This window comes from Rhyacophila brunnea, unplaced genomic scaffold (assembly GCF_057557595.1).
Source record: "Rhyacophila brunnea isolate RB1 unplaced genomic scaffold, BYU_Rbru_1.0 scaffold_17, whole genome shotgun sequence".
Taxonomy (NCBI): Eukaryota; Metazoa; Arthropoda; class Insecta; order Trichoptera; family Rhyacophilidae; genus Rhyacophila; species Rhyacophila brunnea.
Genome location: NW_028232827.1, coordinates 22,578,014 through 22,605,890, shown reverse-complemented (window position 1 = coordinate 22,605,890; position 27,877 = coordinate 22,578,014). Strand labels below are relative to the sequence as shown.

Sequence of the window (27,877 nt, the reverse complement as noted above, 5' to 3'; positions counted from 1 at the left end):
TTCCGAACTGTTTGCACCCTGAATCGCCCTAAAAATCCACCCGGGCAGAGTCGAGGTGCAGTTTCCGCTGTTATCTTTCTGGCTTGCAGCTATCCCAGTTTGCCGGTTACAGCGAAATGCACGCGAGCTACTGCACATATGCACTCCGCAAATGTAATGTTTGTGATAGTACCTTGGAGAGACGGGGAACACGTGATTAACAAGTCATTTAAATGTTTTTCTTTACAAATTTCTTGTATTTATTGTGAGTTTCTTTAATATATTTTTATAATTATTACAAAAAAACTGAAAGTCAGAAATTTAAATCGTATTTTTAATATAATTATGGATTAAAGACAAAATGTGCCATTTCAAATTTAAATACATTTTAAATACTTACGTAAGAATATATATTTCAAAGTTATCTTCGAAGTGAAGGTTACTTAAACTTAGTAGATGCCAAGGAATACGATTATAGGTAATTTAGGGAGTTTATGCGTTTTTTTAGGTTTTTTCTCATTAACTTAACAATTGATTTTTATGCGAAGCTCAGTATAATTAATTATAGTCGAATATATTATTTAATATGTAGTTTTCTTTGTGTAACAAAATTGGTATTTTTTTCAAATATCCTATTGCACGTGGCACGTAACTCAAAAACCTTGTTCCAAGATATGGCATTTGATTTTTTTGCAGAAATTCATATTTTAATTTTAAAGCCTTAATTTTGGTGAAATGTATTTTTTTTTAGTTATTATCATTGGCGGCTCTTTGCTAGATAATATGGGAGGTCAGTTTTAAATAATTTTATATTATTTTAATTTGCCTTTTCGTTGTACACTTAAAAGACGTATTATAGCAAACTGGCTTTTTAAACATTATAAAAGAAGTGCTATAAATTGTTGGATAGTTAGATAGAAAAGATAGGTACCTACTTACCCTTCAAAAAATGTATATTTTCACATCAAACAATCAAAAATATTTAATAAAAACTCCGTAGCTTTTTAGCTTCATTTTTCATTAAACTGTCACTATCAGAAAAAGTGTTGTGTACTGTTATGAAATGGCGGGATCATTTATATATAAACACTTTTTATATTTCCACAGATTTTATTAGAAGGTTACTTTTATGATTGATACCTATAGCAGATTACATTTTAAAGGGTAACATTTATACAATAGTTTAACTGTTTAACACAATGAATGCAGTCGATGCGTTTTAGTCAAAGGTTGTATTTAAACTAAACTAAAAAGCTATTTTTGGTAGAGTACTATAATATTACAAAACAAACAATGACATTGCATATGAAACTTTCAGACAACAATAGGAAGTTTGAAATAATAAAAATATAAAAAGGTTAACCAGATAAAAATAATACGGTTGAAACAATTGGTAGGTAAAACAAAACATGCTTAATGAAATCGCATGTTTGGTAGGTAAAACAAAACATGCTCGATGAAATCGCGAGGCAATAATAATTAATAACAGAACAACGTTTTATACCTGTTTCCTTTAACACACTGAAAAATGTATTGTTATCTCTTTCTCGGACAATGACGAAAATCTTGCCTATGCTGCGTAAAAACAAATTTAAAAAAAGACTGGCGAAATGTGTGCTTTCTCCGTTTCACATATGGAAAATGAGAGAGAAAGAGAAATATTTAGAAATATTTTATCCCGGCGTATTCCAAAATGACCCAAAGTATAGCGACCAAGCGGATTCTGTTTGTTTGAATTTTATACACACAGTTCGTCCGTCCGTGTGCGTCTCGCCTTGACGTGTTAGCTGATAATTATTATAATACATTGTACCTACATCTTAGATTATAACCTACATAGATTGTAAGATGTTTATTTTTGGAGGGTCATTGACCAAATGACCTAATAGACCAGCCGCCATTGGTTATTATTATGAATTCAGCAATGCAAAATGAAATTTTACAATTTAATAAGAAATTAACCTAGAAATTTCAGTATACAACTGAATTAATGATTAATCTCTGAAAAGTTTTTCGATTTTATGACATACTGAAGAAATTGTTGACTCTTTTTTTTACTGAATAATTGTAAAGAGCAGACCTGTCTACATCGAATGGCATTTTAACTCAAAATCTTGAAATTTTGAGTTGTATCCTTATTGAAATGGGGTAGGTATCGGTATGTTTGTTAGTAATATTTGCCTTCATCATCTCCCATAAGATATCACTGAGGGCTTACTTCTTGTGTGTAGGTACGGTAATTTAAAATTTCAGCGACTAAATACAATACAATATTAATGACATTTTATTTCGTTCAATACTTGTATGCTTCTCTAGGACAGGTGTTTGTCGTGTTATATTTTTTCTCTCACATGATTCTCAAATGGGGGTTAATCAAAAGAATATTTAGGTTGTAGAGAAAAAAAAATATATATTAAACTTACTATTATCGGCATGTTATGCTTTTTAAATATTTTTAAATTAATTGTCGTATAAATAGTCAATGTTATAGTTCGGCCTACACTCCCCTAAGTATCTACTTCAGTCGTGTGCTATTTGAATTCGTGTAGCCATTGTGTTCTGTATTCACTGCACTTTATTGTTACGACCTTTCATGGTGGCTCAGCAACCATAACGCTAGATTACAACAATTTAAATTACAGGTGAGAAATGAATCAAAATTAACGACAACAAACAAAGCCTTAAAGCTCGGGCGCTGAAAAGTTCAAAATGCAAACCTGGTTTAATGGGTTTTGTTAACTTTATTCGCGATGGCTTTCACGTAACAAAGATTGATTAAGCAATCGTAAGAGCTTTTCATGTAAGCTGTTTTACATTTATGAATGTGTTTTAATAAAATTACATGTATACACAAAGCTTGCGACAATGGCTTAAATAGTGACTAGTTCTGTGCTTTCTTCTTTGTGCCGGCTCTTCAATGGCTATAGTAGTAGATAAAGGCAACACCAAAACCTCAAATCTTCCATTATAACAGGTGTTTCATGCTTTTGAATTTTGCCGCACATGCAAGCTTGCCCTACTTTACCATTTATCTTAACAATGTCAAAGTTTAGACTTAGAACATATATAATTTAAAAAGACTACTAGAAAAAATGTCTTTGAAAGATTAGGTATGTATACGACGCGCTTATGTAACCTACCAACTAAGCTATCTAAGGTGCGTCGCTTCTAATTACGACGAAATTAACTATAAGTTTTTAAACGCTTCACAAATTGCATTAATTTTGGCAGTAGGCTTTTGTATTTTAAATCAAAGTATCAATTACCTTAATTACTAACCAGTATCAGGATCTCTCCAAATTTTAGTTATAACGTACTTGGCACTTGAATGTTTTCAAATTATGTATGTTTAATAAAGAATGTTACATTTTTACAATCTTGTAAATAACTCGTTGAAAAAAATAGTGTTGTTAGACTGGCTCTGGGGAAGACGTTTTACTGGTCTTGCTGGACTAATTCTCCCAGGCCTTCAGGCGGCGCAATCAGCGCCTCATGCTGTCAACAATGTGGTCATTGGCATAAATAAACCGTATCCTATATGTAAGCAGTGTATACGAATTGTATGCAAACATCCTTCTTTTAGGCAGTTCTCAATACGAACTGCAGTTTGACGTCGAATTACAGTAATGACCATTCCATCAACATACAATACTACAGTGATAGACGCAGGCTTTAGTTTAGACAACTTTGACAAAGTAAAATTAATAGATCACTTGTTGTTTAAAATACAATATTCTTTATGGGTGTATCTCATACTATTGGATCCTGGAATCATAGACTATAAATTACCTAACACTATATCAGTTGCGAAGGGTGGAGGTAGGCTGTTAAGATCCGACACAAATAGTGCACACTATTTTTTGTAAGTCAAACGTATTTGTTTTTATTCCACTAAGGTACTACAATGTGTAGATACTGTTTTTTGGTTTTTAAAATTCAATTAAGCCCTGCATAATCCAAGCCATCAAAAATATTCGTTTATCTACAAAATGTCTAAAAATACCATTAAACCACACATATTTTTAGATATTTTATAGATAACTTTATCGGTTATGGTTTGGTTAGGCAGGGCTTAATGAATTTTAAACACTAACCAACACCACATAATATTATGTTACCATTATACATTATATTAATTCAACGAAAACAAATAAGTGAAAGTATTACTGATAAAGTGTGTAGGTACTATTTTTGTCAGATCGCCCATAGCATACCTAAACTATTATGGTTTGGTTTAGGCAGGGATTAATTGAACTTTAAAAACTAACCAACAACACCTGCGAATTATATTATTAATTAAATAAAAATAAATAATTATGACTGACAATGTTAAGTGTGCACTAATTTTGGTGAATCAACAGTCTACCTCCACCCCACAATAGAATGCTTACTTTTACCAATATTTTGAACAAAAATAAATTACAAAATATATTAAAAGACAGCTGACTACTAAATTCTATTAATTTATACCAATTTTTTCCATTTATTTTTGACAATTAATTAATTACCACGTATGATCGATACATACATAAATACCAAATTCAATTTTGTCCTCAACAGTACTCTGACAAGTAATTTTATATGACAAAATGATTATTAAATTGTCACTAACGGTTTAACTATCATCGGTTGGCATTGCATAATATGTGAACTTATGAATGACATACATAATATAGCTAAGTGTATCAATAACATTTGCTTATTTTAAAACAATTAACAAAATAATAGAACTACAATAATTAATTCAATCAGTTTCAAACTGAAATATAAAGAAAATGAAATCAATTCCGTGTTTACTTTTGTATTTATTATTTGAACTCAGTTGAGTTATATAATGTAGTATATATTTTCCATTTCCATTTTCTTGCTCTATGTTTCTGCCACGGTATTACTGAACTCGCGATGGGTCATTCACTGTTATGACGATTTTCTATCACCTTTCCTCGAAGCATATTTCATAGAAAGCTTTCCATAAGCTTTCCGATATGAGGCAAATGCATCTGCGAAACGAGGAAAAGGACTTATTCATATTAGTTTTCGAAATATATATATATTTCAAGTATTTTCCTGTGAAAGCAAATATTATTTATAACTCGAGAAGAAAATAAGCTTCTACTAAACGTTTTCGTATCTCTTTTTTAAAATACACAGCAATGATAATCATATAAAGATTTATGCATTTCTTTATAAAAATATAATAATATATCAGTATAAGTAGTTTGAGATATCCATTTAATCAAAACATTGCGCCATCGTTATAATGTATATTAAGACATATAAATATTCATAGTTCATTATAATTTATGTAATAATATAGATAATACTAACATTAATCTTAATTATTTGCAACAATGTATCACATTTTTTAGGTATATAAAAAAGTCAATATCTACCATAAAAGACAGCTTTATTAGCGATAATACATTCCTGTTTTTTTGTAAGTTTCGTTTGCTGTTTGCAGTTCATCAAGTACACTATAGTCAAGCCGTGTCACTAAATGAGAGTTGTGATGGTAGTGGTAGTGATTGCTTAACTTGTGTTCATATTAATTTACGTATTACTTTTTTTCAATATGAACCAGTCATCTTTTTTTCCACAGTGTACCTACCATATTATTTCATTCGAAGTATTAACAATAACTAGTGCTACGATCGATATTCTCCAGTTTCTTGCCGCGGCCTGAATGTAGAATTTTTTTCGGCGTTCACTATGTTTAATGGTTATAGCATAATTCTCTTGTGTTCATCTAATGAATTCTTCAATGATTGAAAAGTTTCAAATTCTAAATACAACATATCATCGAATCACACTAACGATAATAAGGCTCTCTATGATAATGAATGAGTGTAGTGCCTTTTATTGCTTAACGTATTTTGAATGTAATGCGGTAAATGAATATTATTGCGTTCGTATTAATTGAGGCCTTTTTATTATGAAATAAACTGCAAACGATGTTTTACATTGCATTCAAAGTAATCGCGAAGGGTGGAAGATAGGCTGTTAAGATCCCCCGTAAATAGTGCACACTAAAATTTGTCAGTCATACATATTTGTTTTCATTGATTTACATTGACTACAATTTACAGATGGTATTGATTAGTTTTTAAAATTCAATAAAACCCAGCGAAACTAAGCCATAATAGATAATAATCAAAAAATACTTGTCTATCTATAAAGTATCTAAAATTATGCAATTAAATCATACATAACTTTGAATATTTTATAGATAGAATAATATTTTTTATTGAATATAGTTTGGTTTAGGCAGGACTTCTTAATGTAATGAAAACAAATAAGTATGAATGAAAAAGTGTGCAAAATTTTGTCGTATCCCCCAAATTATACCAATACTATTATGGTTTGGTTTAGGCAGGGTTTAATTGATTTTTAAAAACTAGCCAATACCATCTGTAAATTGTAGTCTTGGTACAATAAAAACAAATACGTAATGAGCACTATTTATGGCGGATCTTAACAGTCTACCTCCACCCTTCGCTACTAATTCGAAGTATTATACCTAACCAATAACTAGAACTATATACAATCGGAAATTATGAATGACTTTGTAACGACAACTAATATTACCTGATTAATACTCTAGTAAAATAGTTAACTACTAAAACTAAACATAAAATGTGGATCTTCGGACTGAAACAATGGGCGCACCTCTTTTCTGGGTTTCAGGTCTTCTAATTAGGTATACGTTTCGAAGAAAGAATAACCAGGAGTCGAAGCGAGATCCCCCCTCGCCACGCGTCGAAATCTGCAGGTCCTGCGTTAACCAACGGTGCTAAACACTCTTCTTATTAAGGTAAGCAGTATAAGAAATCAATGCCGTGGCTTCGTCTGGTTTGGGGTGCTTTTGGATACTAACAAAGAACGCAATAAAAACAATATTATACTATTATATCATACAACAAGTAGTATGAATCCTACAAATATTATCGTATTTGGATTTATACCACTAAATTAGTGCATTAAAAAATGAGCTTTTATGATATGTGTACCTATATAATGTTATACAATTTTAAGTACCGTCCCAATTATATAGTAGGTATAAACCATTTTTTGTGTGCGTATCATTATATTATATAATATGTATATTATGTATATTTGACTTGTAAATTAGCTATTTTTTAATGCTTCAATATTATAATGAGAGTCTTTACCACTCAAAAATCATTATATTTTAACATTGTCAAAACATTTTTTCTATATTATATAGATATATAAAGACTATTTTTTCTATATAAAACATCCCGAGGGGTATTTGAATACACGTATTTTGTTTTCCAGGCGAACGCTCTTACCAATAAGCTCTTTCCCAAAAATAGATATTCCTTAATAACTACGTGAAGTATTTTTTAATTCCATCAACAATGGCTATACCTACATAATATTGTCATTTAAAATTAAATTCAAATCATCTTAAAAACCTGTCCACATTGTCACGAAATATTTTTTTTGCAGAACAGTTTTGTAGCCCTCATAGTCCAGTGCGTAAGGCGCTGACCTTTCATCCGGGGGCTTCGGGTTCGATCCCGGTGAGGTCACAATATATTTACATGATAATATGTAGGTATGTGATTTTCTCAATGCCTAGGTGTTTGGTTTTTTCATTTCTACTACTTACATAACCGCTTACCTACACTACTGACATTAGGCCTTATGGCCTATTGTAGTGTTTAAAAAATGAATATATTATATGTATGTATCTCTTAGAGCGCGATGCTCAATTCGTACTTACCATAAAATAACAGTAAAAATTGTAAGTAGCCGAAATCCATCTGTTAACTATAGATTATAGAGATAAGGAATCCTTAACCGTAGACTACTTTTGTTATGAACTCGCCCCCTTGCCCCCCTTTCGTATTGCCATTTACCACTGACAGCTGCTGTCAAAATAAATTGACGTGTCTTTAAAACGGCCAATACACTCAAATTCATTTAACAATTGATCTCAATATGGGTATTGAACAACTATTAAATATCCGTGACATATTTTCCTTTACTTTCTTGATTCTGTACATGTCTTAATTTAGTAAAACCGATTATCGAATTGAAATGCCAGTGTCAATGAATTATGAATTAACTTTTCTTATTCAGATTTAGATATTTATGTAATATTAAACCAATAGATAGGTAGTTGAAATATATAAGTACTTAGTTACCTACACACCAACATGGTAATATTAGTTTTAATCACTCTATATAATTATTCACATCATGGCATATATTTGTAATAATTGTAAATGACAAAATCTGACATTTCAACGGCAAGTGTTACCGTATCGGGAAAAACATGGTCAAAAAATAACTTATATTATTCACTAATTGCGGAGACATTTAATCATTTTTATTAAATATTAATTGTGTATTTATAGTTATTGAATTTATTTTGTATATTTTTCATATTTTTGTCATCGTTTAACAATTACAAAATAATTTACCTAAATTATGAAAAAGAGAATTTTTATATATGGTAATATTTTCAATAGAAAAACAGAACGAAGCTATTGCAGATTTGGTGGACCATAGACAACTCGATCATAACTATGAAAGGCTTTCTGGATAGTGTTTTGTTGTAATTTTGATGTAATTATGACAGACGATTGTGCATAGGGCTCTTAGGTAATTTAAATGTTATACTGTTATTATTACAAGTTTACATGATGTAAATAAAGCCTGAAAATTTTAAATAATACATGAAGCAATAATATCTAGTAATATATTCTTGTAACCAATAGAATTAATTTTTATTGGTTATGTATTTCTTAGAAGTGTTTTCAAATTATGTATATTCAATAAAAATAATGTTACAATTTTAAATCTTGTGAATTATTTGTTAGAATAAAAAAATAGTTAATAGTATTAATTTATTTTATTGTGTTAACCGTCAATTCATGGTGGAACTCATTGTATTGTTTGATTTAATAAAATGCTTTTTTGTAATACTCATTCCACTTTAATAAATTTAATAATTAAATAATTTAAATAATTAAAGTGGAATAAGTACTACAAAAAAAATGCGTTTTATTAAATCAAACAACAATAATCTCAAAAATCTCAATACCAAATTTTAATGCGATCTTTTTTGTGTGTCTCCAAATATGTAGGTAGAAGAACAGGGCCCACTTTAAGCGCAAATCTAGTCCTGGTCAAAAGTAAACGAAATTTCCAACTGAAATATTGCTAATAACAATTGAGACCGTCTAACAGATTAACATATTTTAATAAAACTACATGAAAATTGTTTTATTTTCCGACTAAATGCCTCATATAATTTTCACACAATCACCTTACGTACCTACATATATCTTGAAGTATCTAAAACGTTTATTAAGGGTTTTTACGCACCTTCGGGCGAAATGAGGCGAGCAATCTTTCTCTCTCCGCTCTGCCAAATCGTATTTCAATAGGCGAATAAAAAAAATAGCGAATGGAAAAACGTCGGCAGTAAACACTCCAAGGGGGCGATATACGACGCACTTAGCGCGTTCTCGGAGTGTTTTAAGTCATAAGTTTTCATCATAGCTGCTTCCGGTGTGCGAAAAACATGCATCGAAAGATTTCGACGCTCACCGGATGTCAGCATTTCTTTACCGTGTATTGCGAACCGCAGTTTGTAGATCTGTGGTTAATTTATTCAAAATGTTATATTAATTGTCAGTTGGATCGGATTAAAGTCTTTGTGAATTAAAAATAAACATGGGAAAATGATAAAATCAATAAATTGACTATGTGACATAGTATAATATGTTTTAATAATTAAACCTGCCATGAGTGTCTATCAAGGGTTCAAATCCCGGGTCTAGCAATTTCACGTGTTAGAATTATGGTAAACTATGTCCATCAGTTAGTGTCTTTATTTTTAGTATGCCAAAAAAATCATAACTTATCTTCGAGATATTTCACATAGAAATTCAGTAACAATTTCAAGTTTAAACTATGCCCATGTATTGATGCTTAAATTTATATGCCACCATATCAAACAGGCTCACGCCCACGGTGGCCGCGCGGCTTAAGCGTTGGACTATCATGCCGTAGGTCCCAGGTTCGAATCCTGGGTCTGGCAAGTATACATATTGTTTTTCAATTTCTGTCAGGGTATGTACTTAATAGGTTGAGCAAGTGGCTGACATCCGTTTCTCGTAAAAACAAAATCTGCTAATACAAACCTCTACTCTGTGGAGGCCCATATGATCCTATTAGGATCGGACATGGTCTAAAATATATATATATATATCAATCAGATAACTCTTTTATAAGTTTTGGAAAATTAATACAAAAAAATACTTTGAACAAACCATAAAAAAATATTGGGTGCCGGACGACATCCCGAAGGCCGAAATCCCGAAAGCCTAAATCCCAAAAGCCTAAATCCCAAAAGCCGAAATCCCGAAGGCCGAATTCCTAGCTCCTAGCTCCGGATCGTGCACACATTTATAAATAATTAATATATTTTTATTATACTCACACTTCTTCGGATGGGTTTTTCTGGAAGCATTTATTTTGGAAAAATGCAGTATTAAATTTATTTACAAATTGAATATTATTAATAAATTGCTAATGCCATTTTTATATATTATTATGTTTTTGAATTCTAGAGTGTACAATAAATCGAATTATATTTCGCGGTTATTTAAAAATGGAACTTCAAGAATCCGTGGAAAGCGGTTTTCGTTATTCCCCGCCCGTACGTTTCGCTTGTTTGTCGAACGCTGTGTGTTTCCGTAACATATTCGTTGTTTTCGCAAAATATTTTGAATACACAAAAACTGTGTTGTCGGATAATAATGGGATTGTCCGGGATTTATTTCCACCGAGAGATGTCGGGAAAGGTTTCGGTTTTGATTCTTTTTTTTCGCTGTTTGAATATTAATAACTTAATGCTATCTTGGAACATTTGCATGCCTGATTTCGCTGAGTGTGATTTGATTTCAAACATTGATCTTGTTTACGTATTACTTTTAGTATGCTGGATTCATTCTACAGTGGCACCATGGGCGATTTGTATGTGTTGGTATTATTTTCTACAATGCTTGCATACAATACGAATACAACTGCAAATTATTGGTTTTATCGCACCCATGGTGCCATTCTATAATTATTCCAGTGCTATAATATAAGTTTATATATTATGTATTATATATGCAATGATCAAATTCGTTGTAGTAAACATTCTCTAGTACAGTGCTTCCCAACATTTTTGGCGATACGCCACAATATGAAAATAACAAAACTAGTATTTTTTTTTCAAGACTTTAAACTAATAAATATAGTGCGTATATCAATGTAATAATTACGCTTGTTATAAAGAACTAAAATATTTTGTGTCTGTGTTGATGCTTGAAAGAGATACCCATTTATTCATGATTAATACATTTTTAAATTACCCTTTTATGTTTTCTTGATAGTAACCATCAAGCGCGCACAAAAGGGTGTGGGGAGGGGTCGGGTCCGAACTCCTTTCAGAAATGAAAAAAAAACAACTAATTAACGCAAATTGAATATTTCTTTTTCATCTTCTTCAAGACCTCGTGACTGAAGATCATAACCCGGATAATTTTACTTGAAAGAGTTGGTTATATTCCTCTCGGTATTCTACGACACGCAAGATCTGTGTCAGTGGAAGACCCGTAGCACTCGTGCATTGGTGCATTCATTTGGAGCATCCAATGTTTCTTTTAATAATCTAATAGATATAACCATTAACTGCTAAATGGTCGATACATTCGGTAATCACTTGTGGATTTCTAAGGTCACAATAACACGTAGATGAGCTTTATGATATTGGTGCAAAATAATTATGAATCAAATGGAGATTTTGAGTATCGGTTTGTCAAATTAAAAGAGCTTCTATTTAAGCTTGCCTCAACTTAATCATCCTTTTTAACTAAAACATCACATACGCATTGAAATAAAGCCGTTATTAACTTATTAATGTTCAAAAAAATTAACTTAGACATAAATCTATTAACCGTATCAGCAAATTTTCATTTCGTTATTTTTCTTCATCACAATCTGTTAAAATAATGATTAGGTAGTTATAATAAATATTTTCTGAGATTTTCAACTTCTCTATATTATTGTACATGATGTAGGTACCTACTCGACTTAATTTTCACCAATATAATAAATGTAATTTATATTAAATTATTATAAGGCTATGTATCGATTTATATTGATATTATCAATGTACTATTATATTATAATATGTTTCATAATAATAATTATTATTAAAACTTTTCTCTATTTTTTTGGTTACTTACCTAAAAATATTTTATCGGTGAAATTCAGTAATGTTACCAGATTTTCATTACTTTGTCTGGTATCCGAAAAAAAATAATCACTAAGCTTAAACATAACTGACACACCTTTTTGTAAAATTTTCGCCATAAATCAGTTTAAAATTAATGACTAACGTTCCATCATTTCGCAAAAAAAAATATTTTACGGAGCATTTTTTTTTTGTTTAACTTTATGAATATTTTAAAATAAAACTCTCCATATTAATCTGAAAGAGAAGACTCCATTAAGTAACGAATGCAAAAGCCTTTGGAAAATGTATTAAGAGTGTTCATTTGCATTTCCCTAGACCGTTTTACTAAGCCATCACTTTTTCATACTAGAGGCAACAAGGAACGATCATTAGAAATATACATAGGGCATCATAGCGGCTTATGAAACACATTTATAAATATTCAGTGCATTTTAAGTCGCTAACTTATGGTCTGGCATATAAATTTCACATTGTATTTTTTTGCAATAACGTTTTTATTCATTCTAAGTTAGTGATACTGACAAGTATTTTTATCTATACCTATACCAGTGGCGAAGACTTCATAGTACACGATTATTTAAATCTTACCTTCACAATAAAAACAATATTTTTATTGCCCATTAACATATTATTATATAATAGTAATAACTTCATTATTTTTTATTCTAAATAAATAATATTACTTACCAACAACATTCGTCTTTAGGTATGTTTATTGTTTATATATTTGACGCTTACATAACTATACAGACGGAACACGTATATAGCACTAATATGTTACCAGCCATCAGTGGCGAAGGGTGGAGGTAGGCTGTTAAGACACGCCATTAATAATGCACATTAAATTTTGTTAGTCATACTTATTTGTTTTTATTGAACAAGACTACAATTTACAGATAGTGGTGGTTAGTTTTTTAAAAATCAATTAAACACTGCCTAAACCAAGCCATAATAGTTTTGGTATATTTTGGGCGATAAGACAAAATTGTGCACACTTTTTCATTCATATTTATTTGTTTTCGTTGGATTAAGAATACATATAACGCATATTGTTGGTTCATTTTTTTAAATTCATTAAGCCCTACATAAACCAAACTGTAATAGATAAAAAAATATTATTCTATCTATAAATATCCAAAGTTACGTATGATTTAATTGGATATATTTTTAGATAGACGAGTATTTTTTGACTATTATTTATAATGGCTTGGTTTCGCAGCGTTTGACTGAATTTTAAAAACTCACTAACACCATCGGTAAATTGTAGTCTTGTTTCAATGAGAACAAATACATATGACTGACTAAGTTTAATGTGCACTATTTATGGCGGATCTTAACAGCCTACCTCCAGCCTTCGCCACTGCCAGCTGTAGCACAATACAATAAAAAAGGCTCCAAACAATTTAAAATATTTCACGCATACAACACATACATACGACTACACACGTATACAATGTCAAACTTGATCTAAGGCTGTAGGTATGTAAGCCCCCCCCCGGTGTATACAGTATTGTATTTTTTTTTTATTAAATATACATTCATTTAGGTGCACTGGACTGGAATCGCAGTTGGACATATTTTTTTAAATATCTATTTTACTGCATGTTGTTTGTTTTTTCGTGTAGTATCTATTATAAAAAAGGTATAATGTATCTATAGTCTAAGTATAATACTGAAGATGAGTAACCTGGCTGACCTAGAATTTCTTTTTCAGTTATGTAGCACAGCCTACCAACCCTAAACAGGCACCCTTTGCCATTGCCGTAAACCTACCGTCAGAACGATCCAGTTATATCAATTAAAGCTAAACATTCTGACAGTGAAAGTTGAATCTCGATCTAAATACATGACATAATAATTGTTTATTAAAGAATTTTGCAACTGAATCTTTGTCCTAATTATTTAATTTTTACTGAGTTTAGTTAATTGAGATAAGAAGACTGTTATTTTGGTGATGTGTAACCTATGATCGACTATACACCTGCAAAAAGTGTAAAATGTCCTGCAACCCAATGTGATATAGGAGAAGGCATAAGCTACATTTTTATTACTATCGAGCAAAAATTTAGCTAATATCGACCATTCATGTGGGGTACCCAATTGGCGTACCGTGTTATGTACGAAAAAGAATAGGATAACACCGTCACGGCGATTCACAAATAGAAGAAAATTATTGACATTATCGTTAATCAGCTCCTTTCAAAAACGGTCATTTGTACGAATTGTAAAGTTCTTTAATAAGTAATTGGTACTTTCTTATTTTTTTTTGTAAGTAATTAGAAATGAATTAAATTAGACTTTTAATATTAAATATCATATAAAAGTGTAACCTACCAAAGATATTCAGAATTTTTATAAAATTTTATTTTTCCTGAATTAATATTTTTCTGCCATTTGTGAATATCGGCATCATGGTTTCGGCCAATTTTTTTTTTTTGTTGAAATTACTTGTAGAACATTTTACGTTTTATAACTTTGCACTTTTTTGCACTCTTTACTATACTGATACGCCTCTTTGCCTTATTACCTCGCATAAAATTAATGATAATTACTTGTATTAATATATGTAGTAATAAAAATATATAGACAGAAAAAATATGTTTACATCATTTTCAACCTAGAGCAGGAGTGCAAAGTTATGAAGCATATTTTACTCTAACTCTGAATTGAAGAGCGGTGAATTGGGTACGTGCAGAGAATTCTTGGATCCACCACAAATTGATATACCCACTCGTGGTGATGATGGTTAATGTTATTGGTATCTACTATAGATATATTAAGTATATTTAATATTATTTTTTTTCTTGGCAAATTTTTATTCATAGTAGAAATAATATTCCCTAGGCAGAGATATCACAAAGTTTTATGTTTACGTAAAATAATAGACTAAAATAATTAAGTGGGTATATCTTTTTGACGTAAACGGTCGTACAATATTTTTTGCTATAAAGATACGAAGCGCGTCGCGATACAGTAATTAAAATATGCAAATTTCTCTCATTCCTGACGTCCCGTGTAGCAGAACCCTAATGAATCCGGCCATAAATCAGAAAATGGAACGCGAGCCCATTGTTTGGTATCACTTTTAGACAGGCGCGAATCCAGACATTTTCCAACTCATTCAAGCTAATCCAATGAATAACGTAGATAATCTTTAATGCATTTCGGTGACAAACTATGTTATTTTTGTTTTGTGAATGAAATTTTAATTAAAAACTTTACAATTCTCTGTAATCGTTCTTATACAACAGGTATAGTTTTTATTCATATGTCCATAATTTATAATATTGTAAAACTATTACTATTATATTCGATCATGTTTTTATAAGTATATAACACTGAGTGTGTACGGCGGAGCTACGGGATGCTGGTTTGACCTGGAACGATGCAAGTAGACTGGTGAGCAAAGTGGATTCTTGGAGGCACCTCGTGGGGATCATATGCTTCAATTAAGAGACGGATATAGCCGAAGAAGAAGAAGATACAATAACAGTTTACTTATAAATAAAACCAATATTTTTTTTTGTCATACAGTCTTTCCACTACAGAGTTTTTAAATAGATTTTATTGAAACCGTCAAATTCAATGGAATACTATAGTTTAATGCGAACATTGAGCTGTGACTTTTTAGATTTTATGCTACCAATACATTAAATGTGTCTAGTCGCTCTCCCCATATATCTTTCTAGCAAACTCTTGGTCGTACCTCTTCCTTTCTGGGTATCCGATGTATCTTCTTTATCATTCATATATTATACTATGATATGTGTAGCGTCTTCAGTGTGATTAATATTCGTTTTTATTTATTTTATGTTCTCAATTTAGCTACATCGATAAAATTTATGCGTCACTATATATGATAGTTTTAATATCACCCACGGGTGGCAGACTTTCTGAATGCGGCTCTGGTTTTATAGCTCCCATACAACGTGAGATATTGTTCCCCGAAGTATCGTTCAGTTCCTCAGAAGGTCTGGCAGTGATTTCCCGCGCTAAATGGAGGTACGGCAGTCTGGCGATACATTGCGCGATGAAAAATGAAAATGGCGCCCCCTTTATTAAATTTGTTTTGCGTTGTTGCTGTTTTTATGCCTTTCCGAAAGGAAAAAAATGATAAACCTTTATTTTTTCCGCTCGTGTTTTATGTAAACAGAGGCTATCTGGCGAAATTTTCTTACGTAAAACGGCTACATTGAAAATAAGATGCTTTATAAACTGGGCGCCTAATTTGCGTTTTTTTATTCACTTCCGGAGAAAACGTTTTTTACAGCTGAAATAAAATTTTAACTTAAAATATGGTATATATCTGACTTAACATTAATTAAAACGATTTTTTTCAAAAAAAAAAAAAAATAATGGCAATTGTATGCACAGTATCATATTTTTCTGATCTTTGTTTGATTACGAGAAGTTATTCCATATAACACGTTCTATTAAGTGCAATCTAACCATATTATATTATAATAGGGCAAATATTTTTTTTTATGTTTTTATGAGTTTTTTTATCAATTTTTATGGAAAATAAAATAAAAACTAAAATACAACAGAAAAAATACTTTTAATAACATACAAATACATTAGAAATAAACTGAGTTTAAATGAAGTTTGATTTATTACCCATGTGTTACCAATTCATTTTATTTTTTCACATAAATTAATAAAAATGAGAAAGATTGGAAAAAAACAATGCTTAGCACTATTAACAAAGTGATTGATTCCTCCATGATCTTATACGTTTTACGGCAGTTTCATATTTGGCTAATTAGATTTATGAAGCGGAAAGGCCATAAGTACACCATGATTTGCTTTACTATTTTAAATCTCGCTAACCCACCCATTAAGTCTTTACTATCAGAAACAGCAATCTCATATTAAATTCACATTATTATTTATAATTTTACATTTACAATATTATTTACTCCATTTAACTTATGTATTTCCAAGATTGAACGTATGCTAAATATATATAATATATATATGTCTAAAATAGTATGAATTATACTAGATTTATTTTTGACCGATTTTTTCAATGTTATTTGTTAATATAAAAAATTTATATTAACAATGGAAAAAAATGCCAATCCCGGGACCAGTCCCGGGATCCTGTGATTGTCAAATTTTAATCCCAAAATCCCGGGATCAGAATTTTGGCTCGGGATTGGATTCCCTAGTTATGATAGTGTGTATCGTGCGATTGACATAATATTTAAAGGCACCATGCAGGTTGATTTTTTTAAACTACGAGTATATAATGTTTGTGGACGTTTTAAATAGGTTAAATTTATAATCATTTTACTTTAATAATTACATAAGAACTTACTTTATCTTCTACTTTCTTGTTATATTGGTTGTTATTAGTAATTAAGTCATTTTTATAACTCGTATTTATGTATTACGACGCATGTGCCAAACGCTGTGATACCACAATACTCTTCTAAATACTAATTCTAATACATACATAAATAAAGTGATTCTAAAGCTGGGTCCACACTGGCAACAAGTTGCTGGCAACCTCGTTAGATTTTACGATAATTATGATGATTATCGTAAAAATTAATTAGGTTGCCAGCAACTTGTTGCCAGTGTGGACACGGCATAATGTGTTTTAAATTTTATTTAGCTACGTAAGTAACCAAGTTACAATAAAAAATCAGTTAATAAATATTTAATGTCTTCATTATTTAAAAAAAAAAATACCGTTTTATAAATTAATTACTGTTTTTAATGTTTCATCGGAAGTAGCGACGCTGGGTCTCTCTCAATGTTGTTTTCATTAAAGCTTGCAAATTTGTACGATGTAGACTGTCGACATTACATAAAATTGTATGGCAATTTTTGCAGATATTGAAATGTCTTGAGTTTCAAAACTTTCAAACAAATGTTTATGCGCAAACATTTGTGTTAGGACAGATGTTCATAAACATTTGTATATTTGTTCACGAACAAATGTATCTTGATGTGGACTTGGCATGAGAAGATAAATATCCTAAGTAAAAATAGAATGTACAGAGATCTGCATTTGTATAGGTACTGCAACAAGAAATTGGTTTCTCGGAATAACTAGTGTAAATCAATGCACTAACCAGTCTTACAGAAACAAGAAAACGGTTTGGTGCACTACCTTTACCTATTAATAATAGCGAACTCCGAGTGTAAAACAGTATTAAGTGTATTGTACGTTTGCTACTACTGAATTTTCATGCAAATGTTATAACATACAATAATGTATAGCAGAACTTGGAGAATCTTCAATACTGTCGGGATTTGAATACTTACATTACATTTAAGATATTATAGTAATTTGGTTATATCTGCAAGGTTAGTATTTGGGGCGGCAGCGTAATGATACGAGTACAAGACTCGAATTCAAATAACACTCACTCACCAGAATTTTACCTATTAGTAATATGTGGAGACTTTTGCTTGTAGAGATGCTATTGAAAAAAACTTTCGTTTCTTATGTAATAATACGATACCTGAAAGCAACAGTGAGATATGTCAAAAATACTAGTTTCGAGATAATTGAAATTTAATATTTATTTTATACAAATCATATCGTTAACTTTATTCTATGATAATGGTAAGATCTTTTTATGTAGGTAACATTTTTTATTAGCAGTGAGTTATTTTAATTATCCCACTGTTGAAGTTACATGACTATTTTTTAATAAAGGCAGCATTTTTATTTTATTTTAAACGGGTTATTATATTTCAGTAATTTATTGTATAGGTATGTATAGCTTTCAGCAATAAATCGGCAATCTTATTTAAAAATCGACTTTCTTCACTTTATCACCGTTACTTTCGGGTAGCAATATTATATATGTTTAGAAGAAGTATAATTAAGGAAAATTTAAAATACAATTGCAAAATAAATGTATCATATTATTATTATTAGGTACATAGTTGGGGATTCTTTACATTCATTTACATGTTATGTGTTTTAAATGAAGAATGCTACGTTCTTTGCAGGTGTATAAAGTCATGGATATTTTTTTAAAATAATAGTTATATCGTATTAATACATACCTATAGATTAAAGGTAATCGTAGCAGATTATGGACGTACTTTATGGCTTACGAACCTCCGTGATTGACACTGCTCTAGAAAACTGTTCCAGGTTAGAGATTGACAATTCAAAGATCGCCCCAATTGTGGCCCGTGTCTGATATTGGATGAGGAAACACTTTATAAAAAAACTAACATTATATTTTCAATAAGATTTAAGGTTAATAAGAATATTATCTCCATTTATTTATTTGATTCATAGAAATGTTTATACTTATTACAGTTACTTACTACTTCTCGTTGTAATGGATTTTATACTTAAGTGTATATATTATATTATTAAATTCCCATAAGCCACGAAATCTTTAATAAAATATATGCGTTGTTGAATAATTCATAACATAAAATCAAACATATCGTTTTAATATGTTACAAAGTAAGCATTAAATATTTTCTTATAGAAGCTGTAAACATCCATTCTTTGAAAACGGCGGAAACCCCTCTAACAAGTTTATCCTGTAAAGAAAACGCAGCTTTTACGCGTTCGCTTGCTACAGTAATAGACAACATTTGAACATTCATTGTTTTTATAAATTTAGTATGCAATTTACAATTAAATATCACTATAAAGCGGGTCAAATTTCGTAATTCGCTTCTATCTAATATGGATATTAATTGAATGCTTGGTACAATTCTGTTTACTGGAAACCAGGCGGGAACAGTTGCTTGCGAAAAAAATTCGTGAATTAAAGAATGATAACCTAACCTAACAAAAATAATCCAGTATTATACCGGCTATAGTCAAAATTTGTTTGCCGCTGGCTACCTCTAAACAGACAAGAACCGAATGATTTACTAATGTTAATACGTTAGGGCTTAGAAGCTCTTCTATTCGCACAAATCATACAATATATTTTAATAACCTGTTTTAAATTATTTTTTCTTTACTTTATTTGGTTTCCATAACCACCTAGTACTTGGGGTTTTAATCTTGAGTCGTTCTTGTGCGTCTATTCTATACACAAGGCGGATGTCGACGGTAGTTTATCATGTCTATGTGTTGAAGTATATCGCTCTAAATGTTAACACAGCCAAGATAGGGGCTGATAAAATATAGCACCTTTTGACAATTCAGACGGTCAACTTATTGTAACAATTAACCGCCTCAATACGAAAGAAAATTATCAGAGTATTAGGCAAAATTAATTACCAAATTTTATACTCATTCACTTAATAGAAACATTACTTATGATAAGTGATTGTGAAAACTCTTCAAATTATTTTGTCACGGGTATACGTTTAGTTCTTTGGCATAATTTTATTATTATCAGGAGGTAAAAGGTTGCGAATGTCTCTCCTGCTTTAATATGTTGGAAATATTGCAGTGCTCATAATCCCAATATGACGTCCTCTTTCATCGATGTGCATTCCTCTTTTTAACGAAAGCCTTCCAGGATTTTTCCTCGCTGCGAGGTTTTCTTGGAAAGCTTTTCGTAATTTCCATGACAATGTGTCGAGCTTTATATCGTTCAACATTATTGGTATAACATTCAAATAAGGATATTCACTGTGGTAGTTTAAATAATTTTATTGAATATCTGATATTATATCCTTTTGTCAAGCTTCTGCGAATATTATATTCGTTCGGTCATTGCGAAAATAATTTTAATAAAAAAAATACTAATAAATATCTAGGTCTATTTTACATGTAACACTAATTTATTGATATTCCGTGCCTGTTTTGGTGTGTAAAAGAACTTACCTTACTTGAAAGTTTTATTCTTTATTTAATTCTAAAATTATGCAAATTGCAGAACTTTACAATCAACCTGGTATTAGCAGGGGCGGATTAGTCTGACCGGTCCAAGAAAGTTTTTAGTCGATCGACCCAAAATTAAATTATTCGTGTAGGTATGTACGTATGTGTTTATAAACTATTAATTAAATACATTAAAACATGAACACCAAATGAACTATATGAACGAACGAAATGAGCTAGGGGTGCAAGAATAGTAAACGCGCTCCCTAAAGACATAGACATTTTCAATAATGTACTTTTGTTTTGAATCTTTATTTTATTGTAAAAAATTGTTACTTTTTTTTTATTATTATTATTGTCATTATTACTATTCTTCTTCTTCTTCTTCTTCTCTCTTATGAAAGTAACATTTGTTATGTAAATTTCATGCTGTGAACGTCCTGAATGTTTCCACAATGTTCCCGTCCACAATGTTTTGTTTTTTTAAATACATAAAAAAAATGTCAAATATTGAACGTTTTGGAAGGCATCGAAGCATTCATTCACTCATATGGTAGCAGGCTGTAGGCAAGAAGACAGAAATTATATAGTAATTTATTACTAGTGGCACCGATAAAGCCTCATCAGTTTGGTGTATGGCAGAAAGTCTTTTAGAGGATTCAGGTCTGGTCAGGTGTGCCTTTGAAGTGCCGTTGAATCTATTGCCATTTGAGAGTTCTTCTTTGCCAAAATATGTATTAATAATAAGTATCAAATTAAATAATTTAAAAATTCTGTGATAGGTAATGTATTTTTTGATTGATACGTCATACTATACCTATATGCTTCACAATTTTCAATAAAAATGTTTATAAAAAAACTATATTTCAGATTACTCGATCTACCGGAAGCCCAATTCGCCCCTGGCAGGACTTATCTTTTTTAATATACTTTTATAAGATAGATACGAGCCGGAAAGTGTAAAAACTAAATTTCGAAAACTTCTGCTCTCAAAGCAATAAATATCAAAGTCGTTTATTTTAAGATTTAAATTAAGTATATTTTTAATTAAGTAAGTTTTTTCTTAGGAGATACTCGTAGCACACTTAGATTTAAATCCACCTAGAGACATTCTACGTATTTTGATATGGGTAACATACAATGACTAAAAATAAAACATCTCTTTGAACAAAATATTAAACATACACAACTTGAAAACACCTCAGATATCGAGGGTATACTGACAGAACGCATTATTTCAGCTTTTGCTGTTTTTCTGTTTTAACTGCCAAAATGTATACAATTTTACGCTCTACGTCCTGGTAGAACGCACAAAGGCATAGAATATAATGGTGAGAAAATAGAAACATTATTAAATCATATTGTTATTTTTTATTCTGATAGAAAGCATGATAATGACCTAATGCGTTCTGCGTAAACAAAATACAGGACTTGTAACATGTCGTTTATTGTGTTTGCCATAAAGGTAAGTTTTTATAATGTAGAAAAAATGTTTTTAAATCATAAAACAATCCATGTGAGAGAACGCTTTGAAAAAAAAATTAAAGTCCTTTTTGCGATTATCTCAGAACTTGTTTTAATGAGATAATGCTTTCTGTCAGTATACCCTCGATATATACCTACTAGAAAAAATCATATTTGACAAAAAATACGATGCTCAACGTGATTTTAACCCGTATAACCACTGGGATCGCGCCAAGTGTGCATTAACCAATTATGCTACGAGCCTCCTATCTAATTACGACAATTTAAACTGGTAGGTCGTACATGAAATGCGTTATTTATTGACTATCGTGTTTTGTGAATTAAATCAAGGAATATTAATTACCTTAATTACTAACCGACGCCAGGCTCTCGCCAAACATTTTAGTTATAACGTCTACTTGAAATTGCTAACAATTTTTTATAAACCATTCTTTAATTCAATTAATAATTCACAAGATTTTGAGAATGTAACATTCTATATATTTAACAAACATAACTTGAAATCACATCAGATATATTATACCCACTAGAAAAAATCATATTTGAAAAAATTACGATGCTCGACGGGATTTGAATTCGTATAACCACTGGTATCGCGCCAACTGTGCATTAACCAATTTTGCTATGAGCCTCCTATCTAATTACGACAATTTTCATTGATTATTCGTTGAATAAAAGAAATTGTTTATTATAAAATATTACTTCAGCCTCTCTGCAAAAACGATTACCATTAAGTACTTATTTACAACTTTCTAAAAGCTTAGAAATATTTGCTGAAAATTTGTCATACGTACCTGGTTCGATTTTTCATTCTTTTCTACTCTAATATCTCGTATAAACTCAATAAACTATTTATCGGTCAATCGTGTTCACATTTACTAACTTTACTGGTCGTCTAACTACAGTATAGCTCTCAAACTCTCTTTCCTTGCTATTTTCTACTGTAAACATTATTTTTATTTAAAAGGGTTTAGTATCATGATATTCTTCATTATTATCATCCAAAATAATTAATTTTATCTACATCCATATTTCGTACCTTCTCCTCTAACCAGAGTTACCAGACATCCCGATTTTTGCGGGACGTCCCGATTATTAAGCAAAAGGTTGTCTCGCTTTGGACAGTTAAAAAATGATTATTCACAAAATACAAATAAGACATTTAGGTTAAGACGAAAGAACGCGATGGATGCATTGTAACTTTTCTAAACCTTCTATCGATATGATTACGAAAAATTCAAAAGACTGCTGCACATAAATTGAATCAGTTATTCAAATTATTCCCGGAAAAAAGAGTGTTAAAGAGTTTTGTAGTTTGTGTTGTATCATTTCTTATTAATATCATTGAAATAAACGTTATAAATATTGAACAATGTGGTTTTTAGGTTTTTTTGCTCCTAAATCTTAATAATCTTGTTCTTCACATCCCACCACTCTTCCATAAATTTATGTTCCTGTTTTTCCCTTTATTTATAAGTTTTGAACCACCAAAACTCATCACAATATCACCACAGTCCGCCATCTTACAACTTTATTCCACTAACTGTCACACTTTCAACGATAGTGTTGCCATGAAAAAAAAAATCCTAGGGTATTTTTTTCTAGATCAAACTGTCCGGAAACTACAGTAAAATGTTTTTTCGTTGAACAGTCAACTTGGACCATTATTGTTGGTTACAATGCTGTTGGTTGATAATTGATTTGCTCAATTTTTGTGCCGTTGGGATAATTCGCTTTTATTCAGCAAACAAACTTCACATCACCTTCGTCTTCGAGGCATTAATCTTTAAACCTATTTTTCAATTGTTTTTGAAAATTTTCACGGTCTTTCATAATAGTCAACAATGTCGTCTACAAAGCATAGGTGATTGAGATATTCGCTGACAATGTGATTCCACTATTCTCCTAGTCAAGTCGCTTGATATAGGTATATATAATTACTAATTGATAGGTATATGACACTTTGTAAATGTAACATCTTATATACACACGACACTCGGTTTTACAAACATCCAATCGAGCAGGCTGTCTCCACTATGTACGCCTCACACGAACTAATAAATTATTCCCAGGGCCCGAAAAGTATTCGCATAAATATCCCCATCGGGTTACAGCGTCACATCTCTTCGGAAACTTTTCTACCGGAACCGCCCGTCCAAAATAACGGCTTCGGGCACCAACTATTTCCATATAAGATATTCTTTCTGCGCAAACTCGTATCGGCTCAAAGATACGTGGCATACTATAGTATAGCTTTTGAGCTGAAGTTATAAGGGTAATTTGGAGGTCGATACGATTAACCACAGAGTGAAGCTAAATCACAAATCCCGGACCAAAATTATGTAGATTGAGATTGACCGAAGCTAAATAACTATTCATGGTCCAATTGATCAACCATAATTTCTGCAAGAGTGTAAAGCAGTGTTTTCTAAAATGTTCATAGTGGAACCAAGCCCATTGGAAACGGTGTAGCGTGTTGTGGATGGCGCGGGAGCTACACCTGGCATTTTCTCAGCTCACAGTGGTGGCGAAGGGTGGAGGATCCTGTTAAGATCCGCTATAAATATTGCACACTAAACTTTGTCTGTCATACGTATTTGTTTTCATTGAAATAAGACTACAATTGACAGATGGTGTTGGTTAGTTTTTAAAATTCAATTAAACCCTGCGAAACCATAGTAGATAATAGTCAACAAATTCTCGTCCATATATAAAATATCCAAAATTATACAATTAAAGCATAACTTCCAATATTTTATAGATATAATAATATTTTTATCTATTGTAGTTTGGCTAAGGCAGGGCTTAATGAATTTAAAAAAAATAATCAACAATAATATTATGTGTGATATGTATTATTAATGCAAGGAAAACAAATAGGTACGTATGAATGAAAAAGTGTGCACAATTTTGACTTATCGCCTAAAGTATACCAAAACCATTATGGTTTGGTTTAGGCAGGGTTCAATTAATTTTTAAAAACTAACCAACACCATATGTTTATGTATCTGTCTTAGTTCAATAAAAACCAATACGTATGACTAACAAAGTTTAATGTGCACTATCTACGGCGGATCTTAACATCCTACCTCCTTCTTCTTCTTATTGTGCCATCCCCTAGCGGAGGTCGGCCACCATCAAGGCGATCTTATCTCTGTCGTCTGCTACCCGGAACAGTTCGGTGGAGCTGCACTCGTACCAATCATGGAGGTTCTTAAGCCACGAAATGCGGCGCCGTCCTCTGCTACGCTTCCCATTGATCTTTCCTTGAATGACATGTTGGGGAATGATGTATTTTTGTCCTCTCATAATGTGGCCGAGGTATTGTAGTTTCCTGGTTTTGATACTACGTAGAACTTCTCAGTCCTCCCCCATTCGGTTGAGAACTTCAACATTTGTCACCCGGTCAGTCCAAGGAATTTTGAGGATGCGTCTATACAGCCACATCTCGAAAGCTTCAAGTCTCCGTGACATCTCTTGGTTTAGCGTCCATACTTCCATACCATAGAAAAGAATTGAGAGCACATAACATCGTACCATACGCAGTCTCAGACCTAGGTTAAGATCTCGATTGCTAAGGAGGCGTCTCATTTTGAGAAAGGCGCTCCTTGCGATCTCAATTCTAGTTTTTATTTCCTGAGACTGGTCTCATTTCTCATTGACCCATGTATCTAAATATTTATAATGGGTCACACGTTCGATTGGTTCGCTGTTAATGACAAAATTTGTGTTGGTGTCTGGTGTCGCTGTTTTTGATACTAGTAATAGTTTTGTTTTCTTGAGGTTCATTTTTACCTCCACTCTTTGCAATTGGCGCACAGCAATGTGAAGTGTATTAATACTAAAAGAAGATTATATAAGCCACGTATTTTTTCCCACTTATACGCGGTTTAAATAAGAATGTGATGTGTGTCCTCAATAATAATTATTATCTCATCAGGAGCATCAGTTGTTTGTTCTCCAAAGGTGCAGAACTCACCTGCCATTAGTAGGAATGGTCGAATCAACGCCTCTTAAATATGTAGATAATTTCTCACAGAAACAGATATCTACATACAAATTGTTCAAAACGCAATCTTCTTTTGGCTTTCCCGAATAATGGTGATGATAGACATCTCCTATTTACTTTTGAATTACAGATAATTATGTAGATATATTCAATATAGAATGCTATTTTCTTATCATCTGAATAAAAAAGTTTTTTCCTTTCCTTTTTTCTCATCGTTTAATTTCTTATCAGTTATATTTTTATAAAAACATGAATAATATTCAGCCAATTCAGATCGGACGCTAAAGAATATATCATATTATCCGTATATAATCAGGCAACGATTTCCTTTTATACATAGTTTATTTTTCAATAGTGCCATTAAATAGATAATTCGTACATTAATCATGCATTCCTACATTATATATCCGAAGGCATTTTGAAAGAGGAAGCCACTCAAAGGCCGACAATGGGAGCTTGCGAAAACAAAATGAATTATTGCCAATATTCTCTCATAGATGGCTACGATAAAAATTTAATAAATCACTCGCGTTTGAAGTCTCGCGTACGGACGCATTGAAAGAATGTATAACCGGCTTTAGAAATATATATTATGAATATGAAAGCTTTAGTATCGGGATTCGGTATAAGTTATACCTTTACACAATACAAGAACATCTTTCGTAGTAGAATGCAGAAGATTAATTTTGAACCATCATCACTATGAACCTGGATCAAGCCACTGCCGATACTATTCCTATTATTTCTTTAGACTACAGAGCTCGATAGAGGAAGATGCAGCCAACCCTAGAATAACCCATACACAGAAAACCCACATATGGCTCTAGAGTCAGGAAGCAGTAGACGTTCGTGGGATTTATGTAATATTTTTTGTTAGTAAAAATTATTATAACTTAACATACATAATATGAATGTTAGGATCATGGCCCCCACATCCTGAAGCGGGCCCCCATACCTATCGCTAAGGATAAAGGCACTGTGATGCTCTACAGTAGCGTTTTCCAAATGGTGTATGCGGTAAAATTAATCTGTATATTAAGTGTTTTTTTTTGTATCTTTTAATATATCCATTTGAATTGTGGAGTTGTCGAGTATCGATACATAATTAAAATTTGTATCATACAAACATATAAATTTAAATACTGACATTATCGAAGGAAAATAGCGCCGCAGGCGACTTTTTTTACTATGAGAGCAAATTTGTGATGTGTGTTTATCTCAATTATCTGGTCGAGTCGCCACGCTGGGCCCCTCCTGAGTCCGGGCCCCCAGGCTAGAGCCCTGTCAGCCCCCCCCTTGTAGGGGCAATGGTTAGGATGTAAAAACTGTCCCTAACTCATATTTTGCTTCACGT

At 31.5% G+C, this 27,877-nt stretch overlaps 1 protein-coding gene across 2 annotated transcripts in view; it reads left to right on the top strand.

The window, feature by feature from the left end:
* LOC147073837 (uncharacterized) overlaps positions 1–27,877 on the top strand; it is a 776,846-nt gene that overhangs the window by 693,089 nt on the left and 55,880 nt on the right. The window contains exons 3-4 of one of the 2 annotated variants that reach the window (XM_085944738.1): positions 6,664–6,790; positions 13,977–14,146. In XM_085944738.1, the coding sequence (XP_085800864.1) occupies positions 6,664–6,773 (110 nt within the window). In that variant the 3' untranslated portion in view covers positions 6,774–6,790; positions 13,977–14,146. Of the gene's footprint in view, positions 1–6,663; positions 6,791–13,976; positions 14,147–27,877 lie in introns of those variants that run through there. The other variant, XM_085944737.1, reaches the window with a different exon arrangement.